This window comes from Monodon monoceros, unplaced genomic scaffold (genome assembly GCF_005190385.1).
Source record: "Monodon monoceros isolate NGI ecotype Baffin Bay Population unplaced genomic scaffold, NGI_Narwhal_1 Super_Scaffold_2, whole genome shotgun sequence".
NCBI classification, from domain to species: Eukaryota; Metazoa; Chordata; class Mammalia; order Artiodactyla; family Monodontidae; genus Monodon; species Monodon monoceros.
In genome coordinates this window covers 99932510-99955505 of record NW_021703776.1, presented here as the reverse complement: position 1 = coordinate 99955505, position 22996 = coordinate 99932510, and the positions used below count along the sequence as shown (strand labels likewise).

The 22996-nt window shown below is 49.3% G+C and overlaps 1 protein-coding gene across 13 annotated transcripts in view; it reads left to right on the top strand.

Moving 5' to 3' along the window:
* Window positions 1-16080, top strand: part of KMT2C (lysine methyltransferase 2C) — a 216032-nt gene extending 199952 nt beyond the window's left edge. For 7 of the 13 annotated variants that reach the window (XM_029233804.1, XM_029233802.1, XM_029233808.1 and 4 more), the window contains 13 exons: window positions 409-587; window positions 674-810; window positions 1680-1929; window positions 3117-3256; window positions 3685-3792; window positions 5154-6273; window positions 7236-7372; window positions 8166-8308; window positions 8545-8713; window positions 12046-12162; window positions 12511-12584; window positions 12954-13062; window positions 14676-16080. In XM_029233804.1, the coding sequence (XP_029089637.1) occupies window positions 409-587; window positions 674-810; window positions 1680-1929; window positions 3117-3256; window positions 3685-3792; window positions 5154-6273; window positions 7236-7372; window positions 8166-8308; window positions 8545-8713; window positions 12046-12162; window positions 12511-12584; window positions 12954-13062; window positions 14676-14768 (2776 nt within the window). In that variant the 3' untranslated portion in view covers window positions 14769-16080. Of the gene's footprint in view, window positions 1-408; window positions 588-673; window positions 811-1679; window positions 1930-3116; window positions 3257-3684; window positions 3793-5153; window positions 6274-7235; window positions 7373-8165; window positions 8309-8544; window positions 8714-12045; window positions 12163-12510; window positions 12585-12953; window positions 13063-14675 lie in introns of those variants that run through there. The other 6 variants (XM_029233798.1, XM_029233807.1, XM_029233809.1 and 3 more) reach the window with 3 other exon arrangements.
* The last annotated feature ends 6916 nt before the right edge of the window (window positions 16081-22996 follow it).

Below are 22996 nucleotides of genomic sequence, written 5' to 3'. Positions count from 1 at the left end.
CAGTGTTCCCGTCTGTGCGCGCGGGCCTGGGTGTGTGGTGGACTGCTCTTTCCTTTTTCAGCTACAGGAGTGTTCCCTAGTCTCAGTGATCTGGAGCTTTGCAAAGGTGTGAGTATCCATTCTTTCTATGCTGTGTTATAATCTGAACGTCTTCCTCCTTTGGCAGGTCTTTAAACTTGGATGCTAAAGCTTTAGTCAGAAGGAAACATACCATTTAAATTACTTTATAGTTAAACATATTTCTTATTTTTTTCCCAAGAGATTTCCTGTTTGGCCCTGAACTGAATCTTTGGCTTCTCAGGTTATTGTCACTGTCCAAAGGTCTCACACGTAGACAGGGCTGGGCTGGTGCGGGAAGCCCCCAGCAGCAGCCTTGCGCCTGCTAATGTGTATTTATTCTGCTCCCAGGACACAGGACCATGGGGGTGACCGGGACACCCCTGACAGTGTTGTGCCCTCGTCCTCTCCTGAGAGTGTGGTCGGCATGGAAGTGAGCAGATACCCAGACCTGTCCCTGGTCAAAGAGGAGCCTCCGGAGCCCGTGCCATCCCCCATCATTCCAATCCTCCCGAGCGGCACCGGGAAAGGTAGGGGGCGCAGTGCAGTGCGGGGGCTGGCTGATATGAATGTTTAGAAAAGCTGTTAACACTCAACTCATTCTTCCTTTTTTAAGGGTTGGAATCTAGAAGGAATGACATCAAAACTGAGCCGGGCACTTTATTTTTCACGTCACCTTTTGGTGCATCCCCAAATGGTCCCCGATCGGGTCTCATATCTGTGGCAATCACTCTGCATCCTACAGCTGCTGAGGTAAAGATGGACTGGCTGTTGGACGTTGTAGAATATTACCCATTCCTAAAGGAGTGTCAGGTGGCTCACAATGACACGTACAGCTGGGTCATCGCAGATAAAGATTAAAGTTAGGGCTTGGCTTAGCAGTCCCTTCAGACATCTACGCTGCTGTGAGTACTAGAAATTGATCTCAGCCTCAGTCAAGACAGAAAGGGCAAATTGAAGTCAGAGATCTCATTGTTTTACTAAAGAATGTATAATGGTAAGAACTCTTCAGAGAGTTGATAACTATTTACACGTAGAAAATTAAGCAGTGAAGAGCTTTGTCAACAGTGAAAGTTTTCCAGAAGCACTATGTTCAGGAAGCAGCTGCTCATATCAAACACTAGTACATGGCTGAGGGTTTTTTCAAACTCTTAATTCTTGATGATGTTTCGTTGGCAACCAGACTCATAGCCTGTTGGCAGGGCGTTTTGGCCATCAGCAGAACATAGCAGTGGTGTGTTCTCGTGGACTGTGTCAGACTTCTGCCCAGAGCTGGGGGGGGGGGGTCCACTTGAAGGAAGCTTCTGACCAGCTGTAAAAACCATGACAAGGTTTAACTCATTCCTTGAGTTAAAATGTCTAAGATAGTTTAACGTTCTCTCAAATATTTAACATTAATTGGAATCCCTGTATGAGGATTTCTGTATATGGAAGCTTTGTTTGGGTATTGGCCCATTAAAACCCTTTTTACCCCCCGAGGCTCTTAAGTCTAAATAAAAATGGTTGGATTTGCTTGAGGCGTATGCACCGTGCGGATAGCATTTATCCTAACGTGAGTTGTTCTTCAGTGGTTCTCTGTGGCCTTCTGGGCGGGTAATGCAGCATTTGCCATTTTGTTTTAGAACATTAGCAGTGTTGTGGCTGCATTCTCCGACCTCCTCCACGTTCGGATCCCTAACAGCTACGAGGTTAGTAATGCTCCAGATGTTCCATCCGTGGGTTTGGTCAGTAGCCACAGAGTAAACCCAGGTTTGGAGTATCGACAGCGTTTATTTCTTCGTGGGCCTCCACCAGGATCTGCAAACCCTCCCAGACTAGCCAGCTCTTACCACCTGAAGCAGCCTACTGTGCCCTTCCCTCCAGCAAGCAATGGTGAGCTGGTTTCCAGTTTGTTGACCCCAGATTCGTTCTTGATTCAAAAGTTACGCCGCTTCTCTTTAAGATCTCGCTTTGATTTTAGGGGAGTAACAGGTCACGTGCTGGCACGCAGTCCTTGGTGACTTAGCCACCCCCCCCCCCACCCGGGTGCTGTCTTCTGAGGCGTGACTGGACCTTTAGTGCCTGGGGCCTACGTCACACCCTCTTGTCAGCGCTCTGCTTACCCTTGAGCTGCGTTTGCTCTCCTGCGGCCTGAGCCTCCCCTCCCACTTAGCGCTGTGTCACACTGTGCAGACGAGGCCGCCATCTCTGCCCGTGTTCCTGGTCCCTTTCCTTCTGCGGCATCTCCGGGGCCCCTCTCTCTCTTCTGTAGGTGCGCTCACACCTTCCCCGTCACTGAAAGGTGGGCCCGTTCCTCGCACCTGTGTGGCGTCCCTTCCCTCCCCATCTTCCCGTCTGGCCTCCCCCTCACCCCGCTCTCCCCGCCTCTTCGCTCCCTAGTTTCTTGGCCGTCTTGTTTCCGTCCTCACCTGCTCTTAGAGCCCAGCCTCTCCCCACGTCTCGCCCTTGAGCCGCGCTGACAGTTGCTCGTGTTGGGTTTGAACTCTCAGCCTCTGGCTGCTCTGTCACCCTTGCTTTCTCCCTGCTTCTCCCTCCTGCCTTCATGGCCACGCGAGCGACGTGCTCTGAGATCGCCACACGCTTTCCAGTCTGCGTCCTTGCTTGCATTTTTATTTTGGCCCTGGAACTTCTTCATCCCTCTTCGACTTTCCAAATCACGCTCATTGAAGACTCTCGTTCACATACCTCTTCATCGTTCATAAGAGATTTCGTACCCTCTTCACCCTGGAGCAAAAGTATTCTCTCTCCCCCTACTCACTCTGCACTGAGACTGGAGACGACCCTCCGCGCGTCCCAGTTTCCCTCCGCACTTCTCACAGCCCAGTGTGTTGTCCCAGCCGTGTGAGGATAGCTTCCTTTCTTTGTACCCCAGTGTCATGCACGTAATAGATGCCCCATAACCACTGCTTAGAAAATAAGATTTTTATCAGTTACAAAAGACTAACGTGTGGTAAATTAAATGAGCCGTATTGCAGTCAGTTGGTGCATACAGCTTTGCACCCCGGACCCCTGTTGTTAGTGGTCGGCTTTAGTCGCTAATGAACACCTTTTGTCTCTAGGCCTTTCTGGGTGCGCGGGCACTAGTCACGGTGTCACAGAAAGTGCGGCTCTCAGGCCACAGTGGTGCTGCCACTGTCATGTCGTCGTTCTGGGCCACGGCGTGAGGAAGCCGGCCAGAGACCCGGCCTTTGTGAGCAAGGTACTCGCACATCCCTCCCCTGACCCCCGGGTCTCCGCCCACCCCCGCCGTGCCTGGGCAGCGCCTGCTCCTGCATCAGGAGGAGTCGCTTCTGGGGCTCCACAGACGTCTCCCCCAGCGGTCGCCATCGGCATATGTTTCATGTGCTTGAGCTTAAAACCAAGTAGCTACAGCAGCCTGTTCAGGGGGTCCGATGAGAGCCGCGTTATTTTTAAACGGTGAAATATGGAAAGTAAAGTTTATTTCTGCAAAGGTAGTTTCTCTGTGGCTAAATTATTATATGCTAAATACTGGCTCGTAGTTACCTTTGTACTGCTTTTAGGATTGCTGCTTTCACTTTGAACAGAACAGACCCAGCCCCGTGCAGATCTTGTTCTTATTAGATCCCGACTTGTCGAGCTCCCCACACCTTTCTCTTTGCTTTTCAGGGCTCCCGAGACAGCTCCAGCAGAGCGGAGAAGGACATTGTCTTCTGTAGTAACAACTGCTTTATTCTCTATTCGTCAGCGGCACAAGCAGAAGCCTCAGAAAGCAAGGTAGGACGGGGGCAGCTCAGTCAGCGGTCCGCGTCGAGTGGCGCCTGTGTTTTGGGGGTGTGTCCGCTTCCCCCACCCAGAGCTCCCCCCGGGGAGTCCGAGCAGATGCTCCCCGGGTTGGGAAGGAGTGCTTGGTCCAGGCCGTTACTGCAAACTAAGTAACTTGAGCTTATTCAGCAAGAGTGGGCAGACTTGAACTATGTCTTAACAGGTCAGAAGTGAATAAAACACTACTATTAAAATCTGTAATTTTACTTATTTAATTACAAATACCTTAATTTAATCACAACTATAAAGTATTGCTTTAGTGATCTTGTCCCAATGGGAAAACCTGTTCACAACCACAGTTCAGGTCTATTCATGTATTTTGGGGGGAAAGTATCTGTCTTGTACCAGGTTGGAAAAGGTCTGTTTGTTTTTTGTGTGATTTAAGTGTATCTTTGGGTGTGTAGCTGATGTGGACGATACGTTTTTAACCGTTTGCGTTGAAGGAAGTTTTTCCCATGCTGTGATAGTCTCTCCTCCCTCCACATCATTGCTCTTGCGTCTTTCTCAGAAGAATGTTCTGGAGATGCTTATTTTCTTAAAAAGGCAGTAGCGCCCAGTGTAATAAAATTCAAGCTACTTGCCAAATAAATTTATACTTTAAAATATATCAGCCTAGATGAGAGAAGGAATTTTTTTTCCCACCACATAATCTCGTGAGTCTGTGTGCAGTGTCTGCCTGCTTCTAGATTTCCTGTGAGGCGCGTCTTGCGTCTTTTTTCAGAGCTGTGTAGGGTGGGGTGCATGAGAAGGTGGGTTCGCTGTTGATTTGCTAATGACGACACTTTGTATCTTAAAAGAAACTAATGGAACTTCTGTCTCAGCTCAGCCCTTTCAGCAGTTGGATGGGAGCCGGGCAACCTCTGAGAAAAGTTAAATGTGATTTGTTTGTTGACAGGGGACTTCTTCCCCATCTTTCACACTTATGCCAATTAATTAAGCCTAAGATTAACAAACAGGAATTTCAGTGGGTGGGACGAGCTCATAGAAAATTATGATCCGGAGTTCTTATTTGGTTTAACAAAAAGCTGTTCCGTCTTGTAAATTAAATTAGCTCCCGTGACATGAAAAGTTTTAGGAGCAGAATACCCTCCAGCGTTAGAGCTTTGCAGAGAACACACTCTCTCTCTGTCGAGACGCGAGCACCACGGGCACGCAGCACTGACCTCCGCCGTGCGCCAGTCCTCTTACTTACAGACCCAGAGCCAAACACCCTGCTGATGGAACCCTGCTGCTTGGCTTCTTGTTGTAGCAAGAATTGCCTTGGGGGCTTTGGAATTAACTCTTTCTCGTGTTTTTTTTTTTTTTTTGTGCAGGAATCCGTTCCTTCATTGCCACACTCGCCTATAAAAGAGACGCCTTCCAGAGCATTTCATCAGTACAGTAACAACATCTCCACTTTAGACGTGCACTGTCTGCCACAGCTCCAGGAAAAAGCTTCGCCCCCAGCGTCACCGCCCATCACTTTCCCTCCTGCTTTGGAAGCAGCCAAAGTGGAGGCAAAGCCAGATGAGCTTAAGGTGACGGTCAAGCTAAAGCCTCGGCTACGGACTGTCCACGGTGGGTTTGAAGAGTGTAGGCCGATCACTAAAAAGTGGAGGGGGATGAAGTGGAAGAAGTGGAGCGTCCACATCGTGATCCCCAAGGGGACCTTCAGACCCCCGTGTGAAGATGAAATTGACGAGTTTCTGAAGAACCTGGGCACTTCCCTGAAACCCGATCCTGTGCCCAAAGACTATCGGAAGTGTTGCTTCTGTCACGAAGAAGGCGATGGATTGACAGACGGACCGGCGAGGCTGCTCAACCTTGACTTGGACCTGTGGGTCCATTTGAATTGTGCCCTGTGGTCCACGGAGGTGTACGAGACCCAGGCTGGTGCCTTAATAAACGTGGAGCTAGCCCTGAGGAGAGGCCTACAGATGAAATGTGTCTTCTGCCATAAGATGGGGGCCACCAGCGGGTGTCACAGATTTCGATGCACCAACATTTATCACTTTACTTGCGCCATTAAAGCACAATGCATGTTTTTTAAAGATAAAACTATGCTTTGTCCCATGCACAAACCAAAGGGAATTCATGAGCAGGAATTAAGTTACTTTGCCGTCTTCAGGAGGGTCTACGTGCAGCGTGATGAGGTACGACAGATTGCCAGCATCGTGCAGCGGGGAGAGCGTGACCACACCTTCCGTGTGGGAAGCCTCATCTTCCACACGATCGGCCAGCTGCTTCCACAGCAGATGCAAGCGTTCCACTCTCCCAAAGCACTCTTCCCCGTGGGCTACGAAGCCAGCCGGCTGTACTGGAGCACGCGCTACGCCAACCGCCGCTGTCGCTACCTGTGCTCCATCGAGGAGAAGGACGGGCGCCCCATGTTCGTCATCAGAATCGTGGAGCAAGGCCACGAAGATCTCGTCTTAAGTGACACCTCACCCAAAGGTGAGGCCCCGCCTGTAGGCTCCGCCGAGCCTGTCACTCCAGGGTTAGGCTAATGAATGTTTTATGTCAGTATTTCCATGGTTTTCCTCACGTCTGTTTCATATTTTGTCACAGCAGGTGTGGATTCTTCATTTACAAATGCAAGTCTTAACTTCTTTGTATTGTCAAACCTTGCTGTCTTTTTCTAAACACTTGCTAGAATTACTCTAAATCAGAATATATATTATTCCAACAGAGTTTATAAAATAAATAGGAGAATGATTTGCAGATAAAGGTTGCCTGTCACTTACATTGGGGACCCTCTTGTTAATGTCACCTAGAAGGTGGGAACTGTATTTAAAGCCATATTGTCTTATCTCAGGAGCATCAGATATTAAACAGATTTAGAGCCAGAAATGAGACTTAATTTCGGCCTCTAGGGTTAAGCCTAGATTGTCATTTTTATTGATGTAGAAAGTGCTGCAGAACTGCTTTTTTTTTTCCAAGTTTAGCAGTTTTCTTTTTAAAAAGTATGAAAATGCTCTAAAGATAATTCCATTGAAAATATCAATTTCATATTTTAACTCTGAGAGAAAAGGATATATCTACAGATACTACTTAATTGGATTAATCATTTGAAAATCTAATATGCTGCTTGGCCAGCATGAAAGTGAGTTTTAACTACTTGTATGAATTTCAGTTATATTTAACTTTCTTTTCCACTTCTCCTGTTTAATTTCCTTAATGTAACATATTCTTTTCCCCCAAGCTTCATAAAGTCTTTAAAACTACTGCCATCCAATAAGCAGGTAGTATACCAGGCTTGTTAGATCACTGCCCACGGGCTTTAACTTGGATCTGGTAAGTCTTCGTGAGCGGTTGGTCGTTTCGTTCTTGTTTTTATACTGTATCCTGTTTTCCTCTCTGTTTAGCTAAGAGCAAGTTTGTCATTAAAAAAAAAATATCTTTTTGTCCATACATAGGTGTTTGGGATAAGATTTTGGAGCCTGTGGCATGTGTGAGAAAAGAGTCGGAAATGCTGCAGCTCTTCCCAGCCTACTTAAAAGGGGAGGATCTCTTCGGCTTGACCGTCTCTGCGGTGGCGCGGATCGCGGAATCAGTGAGTGCCGGGGCCGAGGCCGGAGAGCCACCCCCTCTCACACGACGCACCTTACTTAACACGGGGCTGTCACTCTCACAACACTTCAAGGTAGTGGTTTTGTCGGGGGTGAACTCCTGTCGCTCTGAAAGAAAACGAGGCATCGGTGAGTCGTAGGCGTCTCCGTGCTCACTTGGTGAGGCAGCTTACCACCCAGTGTTAATGGCCACTTTCCTGCCCGGGGCCCAGGGTTGGTCACCAGAGCACAGTTGGATCTCACGAGCCCTTACTGTCTGATGCCTGCTTGTTACAAGCACGTATGCCAGTGAGTCTACACACAGCGCTTTTGGAAAACTGCATGATTATAAGGTATTGTTCTCAAGAAAAAAGTCACTGGTGGGTTTTCTTCAGAGAAGCAGTGGACACCCCGAAAGCCACTGAGTACTGTACCCAGTTGCTTTCTTTGGTGGAGCCCTGCCTAAACGATATGCATCTGTCATGTCTCCAGAAGACAGTGTCCACAAGAAACATATTCTAGAAAAGACCTTTAGCACGAATGGTTTTAGGAGTTAACCTGAAGTTATAGCTGTGCTCCCAGGCCCCCGAGGGTGGTAAGCGCATCGTACACAGTCAGGTTCTGAGCGCAGGCTGCTGCTGTTAACGTGGCTTGAAAGAGCCCCTTGTTACCAACATTTTGAAAATGTTGACAAGTTATTTTCATGGAATTCAAGTTGGGCCATCCTTTGGCCGGCTCAAGATTGCCTGTGCTCTTGATCAGGTGAGTTAATTTTTCGTTTATTTTGCTTCTTTCCAGCTCCCTGGGGTTGAGGCGTGTGAAAACTACACCTTCCGATACGGCCGGAACCCTCTCATGGAGCTGCCCCTGGCCGTCAACCCCACAGGTTGTGCCCGTTCTGAACCTAAAATGAGTGCCCACGTCAAGAGGTTTGTGTTAAGGTATTTTGTTTTGACTTCACATAGTACAGCCCGGGGGTTCCAGGCCTCTCAGGGGTTTTCTGTGCCTGGTCTGTCTGCTGCTTACAAACCCGCTGCCTCTGGCTGTGTCTGTGCGGCCGCGCCAGCTAGGCGGCTTTCCCTGTGTGTGCTGTCAGTGAGAGCATGAACCAGCCGGGCCCCTCAGAGGTGTCTCCGCTCTCCCTTTGTGTCCCCGTCGGCACGCCGTCGCCCCACAGGCCTCACACCCTGAACAGCACCAGTGCCTCCAAGTCGTTCCAGAGCACAGTCACCGGGGAGCTGAGCGCACCTTACAGCAAGCAGTTCGTCCACTCCAAGTCGTCGCAGTACCGCAAGATGAAAACCGAGTGGAAGTCCAACGTGTACCTGGCCCGGTCTCGGATTCAGGTGAGTGGGGCTTGGCTTCTGGGAGGAGGGGAGGTGGGCTCGGAGGGTGCTGGCATCCGGCACATGAGACAGGAGACCGCGGGCCGCAGGGAGAGAAACCCCGTCAGCCCGGGGCGCCGGCCGCTCCGTCCGCGGTCTTGGAGGGCGGATGCTTTACTCCCCCGCGTGAAAGGACGGCTTCTGGACGTCCTCTCTGTACCTCTTGATGAGGGCTCACGGGACGCGGGGAGTGCTGTATCTTCCACACATGGGATCCGCGGCGCGCTCACTAGGGCTCTTTCAAGGCACTTGTGAAAAATACAAACGAAAATAGTTTCAAAAGGTGCCCAGTTTCAGAAGCTTCTCTTCATGAAATCATCGTGTAGTTTCTGATGGATAGAAGGTGGAACACCTTACAGGTAAAGCCATCTCTAGGCTAAGCACACTTCCTGAAGAAACAGATGTCTATGTGGCATCTCCCCTTGGAGGCCCAGGATGGAGTTACGAGCTCTCACACTGCCAGCGTCCTCCGTCTCAAAGGCTGGTCACCCTCCAGGCCCTTCATATCGCTGAGCAGTGTCACCATCTCCTAACCGAGCGCGCTGGCCTCACTACCCCAGACCCCAAAGCATCATCGGTTCCTGCTGCCTTCTTTCCTCCCAGAAGAGTTTCCCCAAATCCACTGCCCGCTCTGCTGCCTGTTCTAACTGCCCGGCTCACCTGCAGGCACTGCTGCAGGCCTGCCCGTCCCTCCCGTGCAGTCCCCTCAGGAGCCAGGGCGGTCCCTTCACATAGAAACCTGATTTACACATTGTCTGTATTCATTGACGTTCTTCTTTCTGTAGAAACTTCTAGGATCTACTCTTGATTCTTGATATTTCGAATTTTTACCAAAATGTGCCTGGGTTAGGGTCATTTTTATTTATTGCTTTCCCCACTGGTGAGCCCTTTCAGCCTGAAGCAGTGTGGCCATCAGTCTGAGAAATGTTTTTGGTTAATTCTTTTGCAGATTCCTACCTCTGTTTCTCTCTGTACACAAATACAGACCGTCAGCACCGGCATCAGCTGGGGGTTTGCGGGTTTGGGGTCCCCAGCCTTACTGAACCTGGCCCCTGAGTGGGGCCCGCAGCGGTTCTGGCGCCGCCGGGGAAGGCTTCTGTCTCGGGTCTGCCCTCCTGCTGTGGCCTTGTTTCTGGTTCCTTGTCCTCGTCCTGAGCTGCTTCTGCTTTATCTGCTGTCTGAGCTTTCTGCTCTTGATCTTTTTATCTGATACCTTTGCTTTCATATTACGAATGCAGGGTCTTCCTGGTCTTTTTGCTGTTGCCTCAGAAATGGAGCCTCAAAAGATTCCACTCGAGGCAGTGGTGTCTTCCTCCTCCGCTCAGTTCCTTCCCCGTTTAAAATGTTCCCAAACAGCTCGTTCACTCTGACCATCCCTGGTCTCCAGTCTTGGTTTTGCTCCCTTACGTCACGTTAAGGGTTTCTTAACTGCCTGCGTTCAGTCTGTCATCTTTAACCCGAAGCGTTTTTGAGAGTTTTTGATGTTTGGTCACCTTTTTTCTTCCTCCATCCTGTCCACCTCCCTTCCATCCACCTCCCGGGTAATCATGTTAACGACCCAGTAAGTGTCCTGTGTCTTTTCCCTGCTCTTCTCTTAACACTACCTACACATCTGTGTGCGTATGGAAAAGTGGGATTGTCTTATCTACGCTTTTCTGCATCTTCCTTTTCTCACTAATATTTACACCCCTCTAGAACAACTGAGGTAGCCGCGATTCATTCTCTTGAATGTCTCTGTGATGCTCCGTGATGTTGATGAACTGTAATTAATGAAACCACCCCACTGCTCATGAGCCTGTATTTTGTTTCCAGTTCTTTCCCACAACAAACAGTGTTGCCATCAATATCTTGTACAGATATCCCCATGTATTGGTAACTTCACTTCAGTGGTGTGTAGGCCCCAAAGTGAGATTTCTGTGTTAGAAGTACATGTACTTTTCATTTTAGCAGACATTGCCTGTTTTCTAAAAAGGCTATAATTGCCCACTTCTTCCTGCAGTGTATGAGACTGTTTTTCTTGTTTTCCCGTTGGTAGTGTTACCGCCCTTTTGTATTTTTGCCAGCCTATTCAGCATAGACCGACAGTGTCACCTCGGTTGCAACTTTTCGTGTTTGCCACTTGGGTCTGCTCTTCTGTGAACTACCTTTGTCCGTTGTGCAGTTTATAAGAACTTGCACTATTAGGCAAAGGATGTTTTGTAGGGGAAGATACCTACCAGAAAGTATGGTATGTTTTTTCCTATAAGAGTTTTAATTTTTATATAGTCGCACGTATAATTTTCTGTAGCTTCTGTTCTTGGTTAAGACTGTAGGTTGCATATGTACTTTGTTTTTTTTCTTTCAGGAATTTTATTCTTTATGTTTAAGACAAATTTATTTTCTTTCCATTGAATAACCAGTTGTGGAAGCACCATTTAGTATTGGGTTGGCCAAAAAGTCCGTTGGGGTTTTTCTGTAAGAGTTGTGGAAAAACCCAAATGAACTTGTTGGCCAACCTAGTAATGTATATAACCCATCCATATTAAACTGAATTTTAGTACTACCAAACTACTGTACATTAAGTTTTCACGCGTGCCTGGGTCTGTTTGGATTCTCTCTTCATTTCCACTGACCTTCTTGTCTCTTATGCCAAACTGTATTCATCTCCATACAGATTCTTTCTGTGTGTTCTAGTTTGTTCAGCTCAGAGTCTCATCTGGAATTGAACAGCTAAATTGCATAAGTGGTTTTTTTCAGAAGTTAATTCAATTCACATACCAAAATTTCTAACAACAGCACACCCTGTACTGTGTGCCCCCAGGTGGTGCTTGGTGAGGACCGAGTCTGGTGGGGATCTGGTCAGTTTTAGCTGAGAATGCAGAAACTCAAATTATAATAATCCCTTATAGTTAGCCCTGTTTCTGTTCTGTAAGCTTATTGTTATGTCAGGTCCTTTTAGAAATGGTGGGTTAAAAAAAATAGCAGAAGCCATTAGCCTGTTGAGTTGGTGGGACCTGGGAGTGATACTGCACACAAGATGAGAGAGCCAGTTAGGAGCAGTGCCCAGCCAGTCAGCAGTACCACTTTGTAAAAATGCCCTAAGAGTTTAGTGTCGAAAAGATACAAAGACAAGTAGGTGAGAAGATTGTCCAGTGTTCAGGGTTCAGGTGAGAGTGTGGTCAGTGAGAAGGTCAGGTGAGTTCAGGTGGGGTCTTCAGTGTGGCTTGGGTGGTACCTTTGTGCGAGAGAGGCTGCAGGCCAGTTGCCCCTGGAAGCCAAGTGGTTCTGAGGTGTGTACACGTGCGTTTCCTCAGGGGCTGGGCCTGTACGCCGCTCGGGACATCGAGAAGCACACCATGGTCATCGAGTACATCGGGACCATCATCCGGAACGAAGTCGCCAACAGAAAGGAGAAGCTTTACGAGTCCCAGGTGAGCGCGCACCCCTCCTGTGCCGTCCGACAGCTGCGGCGCAGGCCCGGATCGGACCGTCACGCTGGTGGGAGTGCAGTGTCGAACAGAGCCACGTCTGGATTTTTGTATTTTCCTCCTGTTTTTTCCATCCGTCTTACTGTCAGCGAGGATGTGGCTGGATTGATGCGCCTGGCTTCACAGGCCACCTGCCAACATGTTGGTTCCGTTCACAGCTTGTAGACGTCACCTGACGGGCTGGCGTGTTGTCCCCGCGAGTGTGACCGGGGTGCGTGTCGGCAAAAGTCCGGCTTCGCCCCCTCACGTGGACGGGAACGCAGAGGGGGTTCTGACCTCTTTCTCTTTCAGAACCGAGGCGTGTACATGTTCCGCATGGACAACGACCACGTGATCGATGCCACGCTCACGGGAGGGCCTGCAAGGTGAGGGGGGTCTGAGCGGGAGGCGCGATGGGGCGGGGTCTGAGCGGGAGGTGTGATGGGTCAGTGCGCTCACTGGGGCCTTTCAGTCATGGAGAGAAGTTTTATTTAAAATTGTATGTGTGGGACTTCCCTGGCGGTCCAGTGGTTAAGACTCTCCGCTGTCACTGCCAGGGCCCCAGGTTCAGACCCTGGTCGGGGAACTAAGATCCCACAAGCCGTGCAGCCAACAGCAAAGAAAATGTGTATATTCTATTAATGGATAGATAGAAATGTAATTAGAAAAAGTTTTCCCTGTGAGCTGAAAGGTTTTTTTTTAAAAGCTTCTTGCAAAGTCTTACAGTAAGTCGTTTCTGAAACGGCGGCTTGCAGGTACATCAACCACTCGTGCGCGCCGAACTGTGTGGCCGAGGTGGTGACTTTCGAGCGAGGACACAAGATCATCATCAGCTCCAGCCGGAGGATCCAGAAGGGGGAAGAGGTAAGCGCGGGCCGCACCTAATCCGCTCAGCGGTTTGCAGTCCTTCGCTGCTGCAAGGCCCTCCTCCCGGAAGGTCAGCCTCGGCCACCCCACACATCACGGTTCGACAGTCTTTGCCCTGCAGATTCCGCGTCCCCACGTCGCTCGTGTGAACGGGCTCCTCTCGACCCCCGTGCTGTCCCTTCGGCTCCGTGACCCTCTCTTTAAAATGATGCCCGTCGTCGAGCTCATGGCCGAGAATATCACGGGATTGGTGCCTCGTGGTCCCCGGGGTCATCGTGGCTCACGTGAGGTCACCCTGAGGCTGTAGGCGGCAAATCTGGGGGTCCCCGTGGCTGCTCTCACACTCAGGGCCAGTACAGGCTCACAGGCTTTTCCACCAACAGCTTCTTAGGCAGTTTGGCGGCCTCGTTGGGTGTCTTTCCCTGCCCCACGGGTCACTTCGGCCCAGCACGTCGCCTGTTAGGATCCTTATTAAGTCTTGATCGCCTTGTTTACGTTTCCTGACTTTGTCACAATTGTGACGAGCACGCGTTTCGCCGTACGCTCCGTGCCTGGAATCGGGGTGTCCTGGGAAGCGGCTGCCACGCGGTGTGGGTTCCGTGGGGAACCTCCCCTCTTCAGGGAGGGAGGCGCCTGAGGCTCTTTTCTGGGTTTGAGCCCCCAGCCCTACGTGAACAGAGCTGTGAGATTATACTTGTATTTTTTGGTCCTCTTTTTGGAATGTGCTTTTTTTAAGTCAAGAATTGACCTGAGGCCTATTTTGCACATCTCACCAACTTGAGTGAATTAGAGAAAGGATGTGAGGACCCCAGGGTGGTGTCACGGCGTGGGGACAGATGGAGGCTCGGCAGTCCCACGCCCTGCTCGCGCCCCTCCGAGTGGGCCGCGTAAGCCCTCCAGCCTGTACTTCGCCTTACGCACAAGGAGAAACAATTCCTCATGGAGTTCCTGTAAGAACTCAGTAAATACCGGTGTGTTCCCTTCCGGTGCAGAAGGGAAGTCTTTGCAAATAGTGTCCCAGGGTATTTGAATCAGAGGGACCTTGGCCATGTCAGGTTTCTCAGGGGTCGGGGTCCCGGGGTGAGGCTTACACCGTGGGAATCACGCAGACCCCCGTCCACCCTGACAGCAGGGTTGATCTGAGATATTAACGATGATGCGGTTGCGCCTAAATAGAGCAGCGTCTTTTAAATATTCTTGTACGTGAGGAAAGATGGAGGAGAAGGATGTTCTCGGGCAAGAGCGATTCATCTCTGCCCATCTCGTTGCCCCGTCCGGCAAGAAAGGGGCGGGGGATGGGGGGCTTGTCCCACCCAGGGCAGCGGGCCCGGCACCGCGGCGCGCAGTGTGGAGACACACCGGCTGCCCTCGCCGCCTCCGGCTTGGCCCCAGAATAGTGCCTCCCGCTTGCCTCGGACCCCGCGGGATTCCCCCGGAAGAGCACGGCCAGCGAGCTCCGCGACTTCCTCTTGAGGTTCCCCCACCTCCCCACCTGAGTCCCACGGCCCCTTGACGCGTCAGGGCTTCCTTTAATTCCGTCCGTCTGTGGGCTGGCTGTGCGCAGCAGGCAGAGGGAGGCCTTTCTCACACTGTGTCTTTGCTGTGGGCAGCTTTGCTATGACTATAAGTTTGACTTTGAGGACGACCAGCACAAGATCCCCTGTCACTGTGGCGCCGTGAACTGCCGGAAGTGGATGAACTGATGCGTTCCCCGCTGTCTCAGAGGGCGGCTCGTCCCTAGGAAGGAGCGATTCAACACAGCATTTGAATTTCGCAGACGGAAAGAGGTTTTTGTTTTCTGTTTTGTGACTTTGTGGAAACTAGCTTCTGGGAGTCCTGATTTCCTCCGTGCTTTAGGTTAGAGGAGCACAGGAGAAAGCCGACCGAAGCAACTTTCCCGAAGTTGCTGAGGTTAAAGAATTACAGAATGGTCCAGCACTTTTTTTTCTTTTTCTTTTCTTTCTTTTTTCTTTTTGAGGGTGGGTTTTGTTTCGTTATGCTTCTTTAGTCTCACTAAGGAGAAACTTTTACTGGGGCAAGAGCCGATGGCCGCCCTGCCCCGCCCCAGGGCAGAGGGCCTTCCTGTGAATGTAAGACTGAAATCACCAGCGAAAGGGAGACGTCCAAAGTGCTGGCCACCGCCTTATCTGAAAAAGGGGCAGGCCCTCTAATTTAAAAGTTTTTAAATAAAGTAGACACCACTGAACAAGGAATGTACTGAATGACTTCCTTAGGGATAGAGCTAAGGGATAATAACTTGCACTAAAATACATTTAAATACTTGATTCCATGAGTCAGTTTATTGTAGTTTTTGATTTCTGTAAAATAAGAGAAACTTTTTGTATTTATTATTGAATAAGTGAATGAAGCTATTTTTAAATAAAAGTTAGAAGAAAGCCAAGCTGCTGCTGTTACCTGCAAAACTAACAAACCCTGTTACTTTGTACAAATGTGTAAATATTTTGAGAAAAAAATACAGTATAAAAATAGTTATTGACCAAATGCTACCAGGCTCTGCAGCAGCTCGGGTGCTTATAAACTGTTCTTAGGGATGTTACAGTACAGTTCTGTTATTAAATACGCCATTATAATTATGTAATAACCAGAATTTCAACCTAGAGTGTTCGGGGTTTTTTGGAAACTACGGTCTGTTAGTACTTAATTGTTTTATACACCTTACTTCTCATAGAACAGAGTGTATGCTATGACTACAACTTTTATAGCCGTTTTGGTAATTTAAACTGATTTTTTCATATTATATTGTTGCATCCCTACTTCTTCAGTCAGGTTTTTTTGTGCTTACAATTTGTGATAACTGTGAATAACTGCTTAAAAATACCCCCAAATGGAGGCTGAATTTTTCTTCAGCAGAAGTAGTTTTGATTAGAACTTTGTTTCAAGCCACAAAGAATCATGTAAACATACTAGGATCATGTAGCAGGAACTCTAATCTAACTCTCTAGTCTTCTATTTAACACAAAAATTTGAAAAAGGAAAAAAAAAAAAAAAAAAAAAGGAGAGATGTGACCATGCTTGCAGCTGCAGGACCCCGGCAGTAGGGTTTTGGAAGATGTAATTTTCAACTGTGTTTGTATGAACAGTTTGTTTACATTTCTTTAATAAAAAAACACACTGTTTTGTGTTTGCTTGTAGAAACTTAATCAGCATTTTGAACCAGGTTAGCTTTTTATTTTGTACTTAAAATTCTGGTACTGACACTTCACAGGCTAAGTATAAAATGAAGTTTTTGTGTGCACAATTCCAGTGGACTGTAAGCTGTTGGTATATTCAGTGATGCAGTTCTGAACTTGTAATGTATATGGCATGGTGTATTTTTATCTTACAGAATAAATCAATTGTATATATTTTTCTCTTGATAAATAGCTGTATGAAATTTGTTTCTTGAATATTTTTCTTCTCTTGTACAATATTCTGACATCCTACCAGTATTTGTCCTACCGGGTTTTCGTTTTGTTTTCTGTTCTGTATAATAGTATCTAATGTTGGCAAAAATTGAATTTTTTGAAGTATACAGAGTGTTATGGGTTTTGGAATTTGTGGACACAGATTTAGAAGATCACCATTTACAAATAAAATATTTTACATCTACAAAACGTTGCCTGAGTCTCTGTCGGCGCTCTGATCACAGCTTGGAAGCTGACGAGCACTTGAACTTCACCGACGGCCTGGCCCAACCTTTCAGAGTGACTGGTGTGTGGACGTGATCAACTTGGTTCTCTCCCTTTTCAGATGAAGAGTTTAGATGTAAGTTCTAAAGGGGCTGCTAAGAATTGAAACTGCTCAGAATCCCATACAGTTTCCTACAACAGCTTGTGCTTCACGAAGAGCCTAAAACAGCTTCTGCACTGCGTGGCTTTACAGAGGGTCTCCAAGCCCCCATCATCTGACCACTGCTTTTAAATGCCCGTCTGAAACGCCTCCCGTCTGTGAAGTTGTCCATCTGGATGCGGCTGGACACGGTCACGTCTGTGCCGGGCCGTAAAGCTCTTGCTCGGGACGGCCTTTCCTTGGACCTCACGCTCGATTTCTCACCGTCCGACACACGAGGAAGGAAGCTTCAAGGCGTTGCCGCGCCAAGGCTCAGACGGGCAAGCGGGTGCTTCCGGCTGTCAGCTCTGCCGACCTGGATGGATCCGGCCTCCCAGGGAGAGGGGCGCGGGCCTGGGGCCGAGGAGAAGCGGAGCTCGCGAGTCTGCAGGAGGAAGCGGCATCGCGCAAAGCGTCTGTCGCACCAAAGCCCGGTGACAGGCGGCTGTCTCCGTAGGGCCAGCCGGTGCCTCAGACCCCAGGCGCCCCTTGCAGTGGGCCCTGCGGTGACACTGGGGCAGGAGCGGCCCCGTGGCCCTAGCTGTCAGCTGCCGCCGTTCCCTTGTTCTTTGACCACACACTCAACTCACCTACTCAGCGCCTGGAAGGACCAGAACGTGACACGGGTCCCTGCGCCACTCAGCTTGTAACCCGATGGGGACACAAAGACACGTGGTTCTTGAGCTGGCGATGGAGGAGGGAGGTGGGTGGGGGCCAGGGGAGGCCGCCCTGAGCAGCGAGGACTCAGGGCTGGCGGGACCCGTCCTGTTCCTGCCACGGAGGCTGGACCGGCACACGCCTCACCCGTGGTTCCTCAGGGTTCTCGAAACTTTCGTGATCGTCTGGAATGAGCCCACGGTCTCCTTGGTAGGAAGGGGGAAGAGCCCCTTCTCGCTGTCGTCGTGTCTCCCACTCCCGGCTCTCTGGGATCCCTGTCCCCCTGGCGTGTGCACCCGAGCTGCCGGAGGCGGCGGGGGTCTCGCTGGGCTGCGTCTCTGTCTCCCAGGAGGGTGTGGCGTTTGCCGCGCCGATGCAGCCGAGGCCTCCGGGGTCAGGTTCATGGCTCTTCGCTGCGGCCCAGACACCACCCCCCCCCCCCCCCCGCCCCCACCGCCCCGGGCAGGCTCCCGACTGGGCTTCTGACGTTCTCTCACTGCAGGTCAGGGTTTGCGTATTTGAAGACTTCCTTATGGCCCCAGAAGTTCTTTTAACCCGGTTCTTATCGCAGCCGCTGAGGTGGGAAGTGTCTCCCCTGTGTTTCTTTGGCTACGACCGTCACCTGCTTTGCTCCGTGAAAGTCCCAGCAGGCGCGGCACCCGCTGGCCCTCTGCTCCCCCACCCCGATCCCACCGCCGCTGGCCGCGCGGCGCTCCCAGGCCTCTGTCGTCAGCCGGCTTGCCCTCTGCAGCCCCATCCAAACCTCCCCCTCCTCCACGCGGTGACAACTTCCCAAGCATCTGCCTCCTTCGCTCCAAAGCCAGGGACGGTCGGCAGCCCTGTCGCTATTACAGCAGCTTCTCCTGTGACCAGAAAAGCTACACTCCCAAGACTCGGTGTTTAGCTTCTTCCCCAGAGCTGGTCCGCCAAGACTTCCTAACCCTGGAGGTGGTGGCACCGACAGGCACCAACCATCTAGCTGTCCTCTGGGGCCTCACCTGCAGGACAAAGCGACCTGCCACCTCCTGCCCCGGACACGTGTGTTCAGGCCTCTGTGCGGTCCGCCTAGACCGCTCCCCCAGAAAGCCCTCCCCGCCCCCGTGAGCGCTGCATACACGCAGAGCTTTAGTTTTTACTTGACAGTCTCAACAGCTGAGATCAGTCTTGGAGGGCAGGGACTGGCACTTTCAGCCCAAAGGAGAAGAAAGAAGAGCAGGTGTGTGGGTTCCTCACCTCTCCCTCCCCACCCCCGGCTTCCACTGGGGCCCAGCTGACCCCCCCTCCCCCCGGCACAGGCGCAGCGTGCTCGCTGACCCCCTGCCCCCAGCAGCCCCTCCACCCCAGAGAGGGGCTTCCAGCTCCTGGAACCCAGCTGACAGAGGAACAGAGGTGGTCAATTTCTGAAACAAAGTGATACATTACTCTTGATGGTGTAGATTAATACCTGTGTAAAAATACTTGACGTTTTGTAATTAAAATACCCTTATTTTTATTTAATAAAAAATGTTTGTATTGGGATAACGGAATCACTAGATGTCAGACCTAGAGATCGTGTAGCTCAGTGGTTTTCAATATTTTTAAGCAACAGAACGTTTACAAAATTATTTAGACCTTTATTCTAAGTAGTATTTGCACGTGGTGAAAATTCAAAATGTACCAGAAAGCACATAGGAAAAGCTAGGTCTCCTCTATGCCGTGTCTCTCAGCCAATTTCCCCACCCACTGGAAACCACTGCTTCTGTTTTCCTGCAGATCCGTCCAGAAATATTTTATGTGTATTCAAGCACATTCACCCACAGACACACACACGTGTATAAAATGTCCATGTTTATCCTTAAAAACAAAAGGAGGGAGGGGTACAACAACCAAAACAACAAAACTAGAAGATGTTTAGGTCGTTGACAATTTTTCCTCATGAATAATGCTGTGATGGACATCTACAGGTATGTACCTCAAGCAAACTGCATTATAGCAATTTATTGGACTTTTAAATAAATGTTTTATTTGGGGATAATTTTAGATTTACAGAAAAGTTGCAAAGATAATACGGAGAGTTCCCAAATACCCCTTGTCCCGTCTCCCCTAATGTTAATATTTTATAGAACATTCTTTTTGTCGAAATGAAGAGATTAACCTTGGTGCGTTCCTATTAAGTAAACTACATACGTTGTTCAGATTTCACCAGTGTTTTCAGTCACGTCCTTTTCCTGTTCCAGGACCCCATCCAGGCCACCACACTGCATTCGGTCACCGTGTCTCTTTGGTCCCCTCTGGTGACAGTGTCTCAGGTTGGCCTTGCTTTTCATGACCTTGACAGTTCTGATTTGACTGTTTCATTCCTCATTATGTTCAAGTTTTCCTTTAAAACTTTCAGCACATTTTTATAAGAGCTATTTTTAATAACCATTGAATGCTAATTCTATCATCTCTTTCATTTCTGGGTCTCTTTAGTTAACTGATTGTTCTTTTTTCTCCCGCTGACACAGGTCGCATTTTCTTGCCTTTTCCACGTCTAGTGATTTTTACTGGATTCCAGAGTCTGCGCTTCCACGCTGAAGGCTGGATGGTGTTGCGTTCTCATTCTGGCAGCAGCTAAGCTGCTTGAGCGTTGGTCCCTCCTTTTGAAGCTGCTCTCCAAGCGTTCTTAGGATGAGCCTTAACTAGGCCTCACTGCTGAGGCCTGGCCCTTTGGGGGAACATACGGATGCCCCTGTTACTCAGCGCCGTGTCTTGGCTGCTGTGATCTCTGGAAGTGGTTCAGTTCATAGCTTCCCAGGACTCGTTCTCTCCTTGGAACGTGTTGTCAGCTCAGCCTCGTGGGGTCACGATGACCTGTGAACAGTGATGTGGCCGGACTCAAGCAGAGACCCTTTCTCTGTGTGCTCCCCCCGGCCCTACATTCTGTGCTGCGAATTCTGGCCCCGTTGGCCTCCCCGAGCCGTCCCGTCTCAGTTCAGGGCGGAAAGCTGGGGTGAGGCAAGGCTCACCTTGTTCTCTGGACACTGTCCTGCAGTCCTGTGATCCCGTGTTTGAAAAGAGTCGTATTCTGTATCTTTTCCTACTTTTCTAGTTGTTTACCCCAGGAGGACAAGCCCAGACCCCACAGATGTAGTAATTTTCTCATTTCTTTTTGATCAAATTTTTTCCTTCTCATCAAATTCTGTTTTCTTTAAAGGCATTATTTACCATATTTCTTCACCCCTGCTGTGTTCCTTTTATTCATTTCTGAAATTTAGTTTCAGATTTTTGCTTGAGTTCTGTCATCTGTGAGTTTTCAAATTTTGCTTTATGTTGTCATTTCACATGACTTACGTCTTCTAGTTCGTTTTGAACGAGTGTTACAGTTTTGATGGGTTCTGGGAGCCTGTCTTCCTGGTGTGCTTTCATTCTTTCTTCCCCACGTCACCTCAAGCTTTTTCCCCTACTTGATGCAGTGGTCGTAGGACCGGGGCTGCAAGTACAAAGACTGTCGACAGGGATGTTTTCTAACTATGCTTTTTGTCTTTGTTTCTGTTGTATCCTTTATGTCAGAATTCCTAAGGGCCTGAAGGGACAGGATGTGCCCTCACCCCCATGTGGCAAGACGGGGGCTAACAGTGAATGCAGCTTTGTTGCCTGGTGCTGAAGCCAGCCTGCTCGTTCTGCACACTGGGTAACCGGACCCTCTCTGAATGGGAGTGGACTGAGGGGCAAGGACTTCCCAGACTAGTATTGCTTCCTGCAGTGTAGACCAGCACAGTGACCGAACCGAATGTCCGTCCCTTCTAAAGGTGGGGAAAGTTTGGGTATAAACGAAAACAAGGGAAAACAGTAGCCGAGGGTAAAGGAATGAATGAAGGGTTATGTGATGGGAATCTAATATTTCATTAGCACCTTGAGAGATGGTACCAGATGCCTCAAAGGGGGAAGCCATATATGGCTGGGACCACTCCTGCTTTTGGAACCTGACTGGACTGAACAGAAGCCTGCAAACCCGAGTGGCCTCACCCTGGGAGATTCTCATACGATATGACGACGGACTGGATGGTTGCTAAGGACTGAATGGTCCAGTAACGTGCCAGTGCCTTTCGGCTTCTATGGTGGTTTTGCTACTGGGGATCCACGCTCGAAGACCGGGGGGTAAACCGCGCTACTGTGATTTATAATCGATGCATTTTGGTCTTTATCCCCATTTCCGGCAGACATCTCCTCAAAGCCTTGGAATAACGTGGATGATGAGAACGACAAAGGTGTCTTTCGTTGCGTGCGTGCACGGCGTGGTAGCGGCTGCCGGGAGTGCCTGGCTGCCGCCTCCGCAGCCACGCTTGAGCTGTCCTTTTTCTCCGTTGGACCGCTCCCGCACAATTTTTATTCTACTCCCAGCAGTTTCTCCCCAGTCTGGGGCCCTGACCTGGAAAGAAGCCCTGGCGGGAAGTTTCCAGAATTCAGAGGCACTGGGGCGCGTGGGCCCCCTGCGCTGCTCCCGGCTTAGCTGCTGCGCTCAGACTCACCACCGTGTTTCCAGCTGATACCTGTTCCCGATTTCGGGCTCTTTCGTGCTGGGATCCACCAGGTGCTCTGTTGCTGCTTCCTTTTGCTTTCTGTCATGTGCGTGGCAATAACACACAGGGATTACAGCTGTTAGTTTGTTTCCCTACCCACTTTATCTTAGAGACGGTGAGGCTACCTTGTCACCTCGTTAGTTTGAAAACGTCATCCTCGGGTCTTCGGTTTGGCCGTGTAGCTGCTCTAACTCTACGTGGTATCGACTGGGGGAACATCTGAAAGCTGTGCTGCAGCGGCTTCTCTGCCGTCTCCTCAGAACCCACATCAGTCTTTTAGCCATTTTAATGGGTGTGAAGTGGTATCTGATTGTGGCTTTACTTTGCATTTCCCTGATGACTGTGACATTTAACACCTTTTCACAGGCTGAGCCATTTTCTACATCTTTGGTGAAGCGTCTATTCAAGTATTTTTAAAATTGGTTTAATTGAATTTTAAGCACTTTATACACTCTGGGTACTAGTCTGTGGTTTACCTTTTTGTTTTCTCAATGGTGTCTTGAGCAGAAGCTTTTAATTTTGATGAAGTCCAATTCATTCATCTTTGACGACTACTTCTTCCAGTGAGTAATCTTTGCCTCCCCTAAAGTTATGAAGGTATTCTTCGTTCTCCTCTAAAAGCTGTATAGTTTTTTTTTTTTATTTAGATCTATGACCATCTTGAAGTAATTTTTGTGTGTGGTATAAGGTAGGGGTCAAGGTTCATTTCTGTCCACAGGGATATAAAATTCTTCCAGCACCATTTGTTGTAAAGATTATTTTTCCCCAGTGGGTTTTGGTTCCTTTGCTGAAAATCAATTGTCCATATATGTGTGGGTCTATTTTTGTTCCACCAATCAATTCTTTATCTGTAAGTCATTATTACGGTCCGTCTTGAATTGGTCCACGTGCTCCAACTTTATTCT